This window comes from Colobus angolensis, unplaced genomic scaffold (assembly GCF_000951035.1).
Source record: "Colobus angolensis palliatus isolate OR3802 unplaced genomic scaffold, Cang.pa_1.0 Scaffold61, whole genome shotgun sequence".
Taxonomy (NCBI): Eukaryota; Metazoa; Chordata; class Mammalia; order Primates; family Cercopithecidae; genus Colobus; species Colobus angolensis.
Window position 1 is genome coordinate 7036254 of NW_012119710.1, and position 8527 is coordinate 7044780.

Genomic DNA, 8527 nt, shown 5'->3' on the forward strand with positions numbered 1-8527 from the left:
ATGATCTGGATCCAGACTCTCACCTGATAGATTGCACCCTCCCCCAGCTGTTATGGGAGAGGTAATTGCTTATAAGAACCATCCGTGGAGTCCTCTGGACCTGGCTGTTCCTCAGGGTGTAAATGAGAAGGTTGAGCGGTGTGGTGTCCACTGTGAATACCATAAAGGGAAGTGGATTTTACTTGAGGGTTTATTTGGGGTTGGAACACAACCCCATGTACATGAAGAGGTAACAGCCATTCTGCTGCAAAACTCTGCTGAGGTAGGAATAGTGCCATAGTAGTGCTACCTGCTCAGTGGATCTGTGAGCACCAGCCACCATGAAGATGTAGAAGGTGGTGAGGAAGGTGGAACAGCAAAGACTAGTGTGAGAGCCACCAGCACAGAGGGCTCATGTGGGCAGGGCTGGCATAGACCAGATATAATTCTCCATACTCTAGCAAGGCTGGTACATAGTAGGTGATTATCAATGAAAGAAAATTCCTAGCCCCTTTCTGGCATGAAGAAAATGAAAGCAGCCAGTTGGGATGTATGGTGCAAAGGAAATTAATGCATTAAGTAAGCTGTTGTTTGTCATATACTGATACCCAGAACAATAATAAAATGTGTTTATTTGAGCAAAATATGTCTTTATGAATATTCCTTACTTAAGGCAACTTTCACAGGGTAAATGACATCATCTCCTCAGGAGGCAGCAAGTCTATCGGCCTTTATTCACAGTACGTATGGGGTGTTCCTAATACGGCACTTGACACGGGTGAGCTACAAATCCTTAAAGTAGAGCTAAGTAAACTAACATTCTTACACTGGAAGTTCTGCCCAGATTTTCATATCTTAGTCAAAGCGCTCAGAGAAATAAGCACGAATTGTTGAACTTGGGACAAATACGGCAAAAAAGAAACATCAAGTGCAAAGTGTGGGAAAGCACTACAATTCGGTGTCATTTAGAGCTCATTGACATAGCAACAGACAGACACCCAGCCCAGTGCCCCTAAACCTTCAGCTGGTGTCAGAGGCTGCTTTACGGATAATGGCATTCCTCAGAGCATCTTTGACATCCTTATTCCTAAGGGTGTAAATCAAAGGGTTGAGTAAGGGGGTGACAAAGGTGTAGACCAACGCGATTTGGCGGTCCTCATCCTCTGAGGTGCTGGACCGAGGACGCAGGTACACGAGGCTGCAGCAGCCATACTGCAGCAGAACCATGGTGAGGTGGGAGGAGCAGGTGGAGAAAGCCCGGCGGCGGCCCTCAGCAGAACGGATGCGCAGGATGGCGCAGGTAATGAACACGTAGGAGACGCAGATGAGCAGGAAGGGGATGGTCAGCACGAGGATGCTCACTACATAGAGGACAGCCTGGTGCACGTGGATGTCAGCGCAGGCCAGGCGCAGGACGGGCGGCACATCGCAGAGGAAGTGGTTGATTTCCTGACGGTGGCTGCAGAAGGGCAGGGTGAAGATTAAGGCGGTGAGTTGCAGGGAGAGGAAGAGGGCCAGGCCTAGGGCCCCGACCAGCATCTGCGCGCACAGCTTGCCGGTCATGATGAGGGTGTAGTGCAGCGGGTGGCAGATGGCCACATAGCGGTCATAGGCCATGATCGCCAAGAGAAAACAGTCCGTGCTGCCGAGGGTGACAAAGAAGAACATCTGGGCCCCACACCCAGCCAACGAAATGGCCTTCTGGGCCCCAAAAATGTTGGAAAGCATCAAGGGTACTACCACGGTGGTGTAGCAGATTTCCAGGAAAGATAGGTTGGACAGGAAGAAATACATCGGGGTGCGGAGGGTGCTGCGTGTGCACACCACCCAGATGATGGCTGTGTTGCCACAGAGGATCATCAAGTAGAGGAGGAGGAAGAGAAGGAAGAGAAGAACCTGGAATTCAGTGGCTGTAGTGAACACACGGAACACAAACTCAGTGCGGTCAGACTGGTTGAAGATAAGTTTCCCCGCAAGCATGTCTTGTGCAAAAGGATAGGACACACTGAGCTCTTCTTGGCTGAGTTGCTTTATTGCTTGAGTAAAAGCAGGAGTGTACAATTTTATTTGGAATTATCTATTTAGTAGCTAGTTTCCAATCACAGTGCATGGGAATTAATTCACGATAAACGGTTTGGTATACTTTACCTTGGAAATCTTCATGAATGAGATAGACAGTCATCTGCAGAAGTTCCTGGGGGCAAGACATGTAGACACATGTAGATGTTCCTTGTGAAATATCTCCCCCCACCCAGATATTTTCAATCTAATTGACAAGACTTAATTATTTTGCTTGTATCTAATTACAGTGAAGATTTGTATGGTTGCACATATTTTAAAATTAGATAAATAAATTTGTTTACTTTTTTCAATAAGCACTCTCATTGAAATATAACATACATGTGAAGGAATTCACAGATCCTAAGTGTGAAGCTTGATTTGTTTATTTATTTTTAACATCGCAAATACGCCAGTACAGCCACTATGAAGATTAAGAAATAGAACAATTCCAGTGACCTACAAACATCCTTCATGTCTCTTCTCAGTCTTTATGCCTCACAAAAGTAACCACTTTTTGACTTTAACCATTACAGATTGATGTAATTATGTTTCACCTTATATATTAAATAATAAAACATATATTTTGTTGTAACTGGCTTCAACATTATGTCTGCAAAGGTGATTCTTGTTGTTCTGAAGCAATCCTTTGTTTCCCACTGCTTTATGGCTATACTATAAGTTATTCACTTTACGTTCAGTTATTTTGACTGCACATGCAAGTAGGAAAACACCCTTTGTTACAATCTTTTCTGATATGCACTCTTCATATATTTCCTCTCTTTTGAACATTTTATCTAAATTTCCAACAGGAAGCTAAACTTTTGGACTCATAGATTCAAATGAAAAGGAAGTGAACAGAGTTAGGTTAAAATTAAAGTGGAGCTTCCTGAGATAAGAAAAGACAATGAGGAAACTGAAAATGCAATAGCACAATTGAATCATGCATTAACATAATCAAAAGAATAAGAAAGAGCTTTGCAAGCATCTGGGAAGTTAAAAATACCTGTGAATGAAGCACTTTCAGGTTAGACTACAACTTTATTTTTAATACAAATATTTAAGAGACAATACAAAATATCTACAGAATTTTAAGAAAAACAAATTGGGGTGAAATAATTCTACACCAAAGCCTTAGTGATTTATGTTCAAAAGCAACAGAAAGACTTTCTCAGATTTGGAAGGGCTTAGGAATTATTTCATTCTAAATATAATTTTAAAAATCCCTCAACAAAGATTATGAGTTGCTGTGTGATTAATCAGATTAATCAGAACATATACTTTAAGGTTGAGAAAATTGTAATGTAAAATAATATGCTTTGGAAAAGCAAATAATAAAATATGTATTTAATATTAAATAGTGAAAATATTGTTAAAAGCAAAAAGGAATTGCTAAGAATAATTTTTAAAGATGTGCATAATATAAAATGCAAAAACTAAAATAATTATTTATATTTAAAACCACAATTTATATGATAGAAAAACTGATAGGGAGGGATGGGAGAAACAAAAATATGCTAATTTCCTCAACCTATGTGCAAAAAGACTCAATAAATATTTTATTTAGATGTGACTAGAGAAATTAGTCACAGCCATATATATCCAAACACACATTTCAAACATATTTCTGAATAATAATCATCAATAGAATAAAAAACAACATATCCACTCCAAATGATCAGAAGATTTTTAAAAAGTAAATATAGAGAACAAAAGAAACAAAGAAAAATGTGAGCAAGCTTACAAGATAAAATAGGTTAAAGTAAACCAAGAAAAGCAAATATTTATGAAAATAAATCTAAATGGGGTTTACATTCTACTAGAGACAGTCTCATATTCACAAATGAAAAAAATTCGATCACATATAAATATAGTGACATAGAAAGGCTAGCATCACTTTTGTTTAGCACTGTATTTTAGAACTTAACCAATGCAATAAAATTTAAAAAGATGCAGATTTGATTGTCTAACTGAAAACACAACAGAATAAATTGAAGAAGTTATGACCAATAAAATAGTCTTCATGGTGTTTAGTTCCAAATGAAATATAATAGAGAGTCTTTTAACTAATCTTCACTTAACTGATGTATCTGATGAGTCAATACTCCTCATTTTCTCTGTACAACATACTGTATGCTAAACCTGACACTCTGAACACAGGAGATCTGAGCTTGCTCTCCACAATATATAAACATTCCTACACCCAAAAATTGAATTGCATGTACATAAATTGGTTGAATTTTGCACACCCTGCTTCCATCATGTGCATTTATTTTTGTACTTACGTAATTTTATTAAATATTACAAAATCAAATAAAGTGTTATTGTGAATATAAATATATTTAATGAAAATTAATAATTAAATGCTTGAGAAATATTTGATAAGTACAAGTTGCTAATAGTTGCTGTGGAATAAGGTGTGAGCCAGACCATTATAATAGACTAGGAGGAAAGTAATAATATTTTGACTAATTTTACATTCATATTTGATATGAGTCTAATTTTCACTTTATGTTACAAAAGCTAAAACTGGAATTAATACATGATCCAGACAAGAAAGCTTTTGACTTCAGGTAATACAAACTCAGTGTAAGGCTCTTGACTCTATATCAAAAGGTTGATGAATAAATGTCCATTTGTATGATTTAAGTCAAAGTAAAATCATTAAGGTAATTATGTCATTTATGCTTTGAATCACAGGGTATTCTTCCTTTGTTTTTTAAAATCAATGGTACTGTTAGAAAATGTCCTTCTTTCTCAAAACAACCAAAATTAATGAATGAATAAATGGTAAATAACACACCAGTGATGAAACAATAAAAAACAAGTAGGATGATTTGAAGAAAACTACTAAATTTTGCACATACACGCCTGGGTGGAAAAACTCAATATTTTGACATTAATTGACTCTGAAATAATGTATGGATTCCATGCAAATCCTATCAAAATCCCTAGAAAAACAAAAAGTAAAAATACAAAAAAAGTTGAAAAGAGTGAAACAACAGAGCAAAACTTGTATCACATGACATTAAGATGTGTAATCAAGAATTAAGTTATAAAATATGTTATATATTATCATATCATAAATCAAAATGGTACTTGTAGAGCACTAGAGATCCTGAATAATTGAACAGGAAGACTCACTAATAATGGCTAGCTGTTCTATTGCACTTATTGTGTCAGACATTATTCTATGCACTTTACATTTATTAACTCATTTCATAATGGCCCTCTATAAAAGGGCTTTTGTAACTATTTTACAGATGAAGAAGTTGATGCACAGAGAGGTTAACTGCCTTGCCCAAGATCACACAGATAGTAGGTGTTGGAATGGGAATTTAAACATAAGCAGACTGGCTCCAGGGTCTCTTGCCTTCATCACTTTATTATTATATATTGTCGCTATCTACTATGTGCATAAGTTTCATTATCTATAAAATAGAACTGAAAATACACTTATCTACCTTCTCAGGTTGTTGTGAGACTAGAACAAATTATTCTGTGAAAGTACTTAGTACAGTCCCAGCACAGAGTACTCATTCAATGGGAAGTATATTAAATATTTTTACTATTTCAAATCAATTAGAAAGGATCAATTTCCTAATATGGCATTAGGACAATGAGGGAATCATTTTGGAAGTTAACTCCCTAATGCATAGACATTAGGGATCCTCACAGAAAATTTATGAAGATTAAATGTTTTGCCGGACGCGGTGGCTCATGCCTGTAATCCCAGCACTTTGGGAGGCTGAGGCGGGCAGATCACAAGGTCAAGGGATCAAGACCATCCAGACCAACATTGTGAAACCCTGTCTTTATGAAAAATATAAAAATTAGCTGGATGTGGTGGCACACACCTGTAATCCCAGCTACTTGGGAGACTGAGGCAGGAGAATCACTTGAACCTGGGAGGCGGAGGTTGCAGTGAGCCGAGATCTAGCCACTGCACTCCAGCCTGGCAACAGAGCAAGACTTTGTCTCAAAAAAAAAAAAAAAAGTTTCAAAATTTATTTCTAATGGACTTGGGTTTCAAATATTTTAAAAAGTAAAAGAAAACTAGAAGAGAGTGCAGATGAACTTTTTTCAGATTTCAGCGTAGATAAACATTTATAACCAAATGAGGAAAGGGCAGAGTCCAAAAAAGATGTTGATATTTCAACAGAATAAAAATGTTAAAGTTTTGTAGGCAAAAACATAATAGGCAAATTGAATAGCAAGTGACAATTCAGATAAAAAACCTATCCAAAAAACAAATAATGGAAATTCAAAAAAGAAACATGCAAAAGCAAACAAATATACAAATTAAGTTTTGTTAGTATTCAAATAAATATAAAATTAAACAAAATGGAATACTGTTTTCTGTTTATCAAATAATAGCAATGGAAAAATGATAATTCCTTGTGTTATTTAAGTTGCAAGGAGAGATGTATTCCCAAATATGCTGGTGAAAATATAAACTGCTATAAAAATTTGTGAAATACAGTTTAGTAACACAGTGAAAACTTGAAGAAATGCATACACTTTGATTCAGCAATATTGCTTTTACAAATTTATTCTTATAAACTAAACATGCACATAAAATTATTGACAAGAATGTTTGTCACCATTTTCATTATAATAGTAAAAAATCATATCAACCTAAATATCAATAATGGGAGAATGCTTAAATTAATTATAGTTATTAATTTTGTGGAACAGTGTATAATTGTTTAAAAATGACATTATGGAAAAATAAAGCAGATTGGGAAAAAAGCAGATTATAAAACAGCATTATATCATGATTTAATTAAAAATGTAATTGTATCTATTCATAAAAAATAGAACGTACTTCAAAATATTAACAATGGGTATTGCTAGGTGGGTGGGATAGTGGATCTTTTTGCTTATGGTTTTCTGTTTTTATAAATTTTATAATGAACATACACAATTTTGCAATCATATAATAAATTAAAATTCTACTTTTATCCTTTGGTATCTGAACTAGTGTCAGGAAGGAAGGATGGTAGTGTCAGTCACATGGATTTTGTAGTTAGATATGGGTGTGAAACCCAGTTTCTTCACTTACTAATTTAAGTTTTGCATTGACCACATTACTTGATGAGCCTTGGTTCTCTAATGTATAATTGAGGATATGAATATGGATCCTTATAAAAAACTTTATGAAGATTAAATGTTTCAAATATGTAATATTTCTGAGACATAGTTCCAATGAATGTACCTGCACTGCTGCCTCTTTTCTTGTAGTGATGTGTTTCTCTTGGGTATTTATTTACTCTTCAGTTCTTATCTTTTCCAGAGTGGAGAGTGAGGCTCCTCCTAGATCTCACAGTTGCTCTGCTAGACCTTAAATAAGAAGAAGAGTAAGACAGAAAAGAAAGAAGAACAAAATGGAAGTGAGATTTCAGTAGAAAAGTTGTAATTATAATTACAACTTATTATATAAGTTGTAAATATAATTATAATTACAACTTAATTATAATTACAAATAAGAGGTCAGCGCGGTGGCTCACGCCTGTAATCCCAGCACGCTGGGAGGCTGAGGCGGGCAGATCACGAGGTCAGGAGATGGAGACCAGCCTGGCCAACATGGTAAAACCCCGTCCCTACTAAAATACAAAAAATTAGCCAGGCGTGGTGGTGCCTGTAGTCCTAGCTACTTGCGAGGCTGAGGCAGGGGAATCGCTTGAACCCGGGAGGCTGAGGTTGCAGTAAGCCAAGATCGCACCACTGCACTCAGCCTGGCGATAGAGTGAGGCTCCCTCTGAAAAACAAACAAACAAACAAACCAAACAACAGCAACAACAACAAACAAAACCAAATAATATAGCTTTTCATCCAGAAAGGCATTTAAAAATGATTCTATTTTACTAAGACATGAACATCAAATGATCAATATTGTACCGAAATGGGAGCAGCCAATATTTGGTGCAAAACGTAAGCCGTTGATAAAGCAAAACATGTAGCATTGGTAGAGCTCAATGTCTGCTAAAATATCACAGTGGAGTGATTGTAAGGAAAAATCAGCACACATGTTCAATGTGAGGCTATAACCTATTAAAAACCAAACACATAAGAATTTATACTTAGAAATTAGTGTTTTCCTTTCCAGTGGTCACTTTCAAAGGCTTTGGACTTTAATGATTTTACCTTATTCAAACCATTTCTGGAGCCCCTTTGGGAATTATTTTCAAAGGCCGTATATATTTTCTCGAATATTATCAGTTGTGACATATATTCACACTTGGAAGACACATTTGCTTTTTTTCTTAATAGCAAGACATTTGATATGCAGTGAGATGAAATACAGTGAAGTAACTGGGTAGTTATATTCTGCAGTCTGGAGTTTGATCAAAATAGAAATTGGTGAGAAGCTAATGTTATTGTGTGGTAGAAACACACATTTCCTCCCAGCTTTTCATGAAATGTAATAATAAGCATTATCATTAGTTTTAGGTTAATCATTCCAGATGTGTGATACAATCTTTGTATA

General features: G+C 36.0%; 1 protein-coding gene across 1 annotated transcript; it reads right to left on the reverse strand.

The window, feature by feature from the left end:
* Positions 1 to 971: 971 nt before the first annotated feature.
* LOC105527186 (olfactory receptor 10Q1) lies at positions 972 to 1996 on the reverse strand. Its single transcript, XM_011963468.1, has one exon. It carries the CDS (start codon positions 1957 to 1959, stop codon positions 1000 to 1002), a length of 960 nt encoding a protein of 319 aa, XP_011818858.1. The 5' UTR covers positions 1960 to 1996; the 3' UTR covers positions 972 to 999.
* Between the last annotated feature and the right edge of the window lie 6531 nt (positions 1997 to 8527).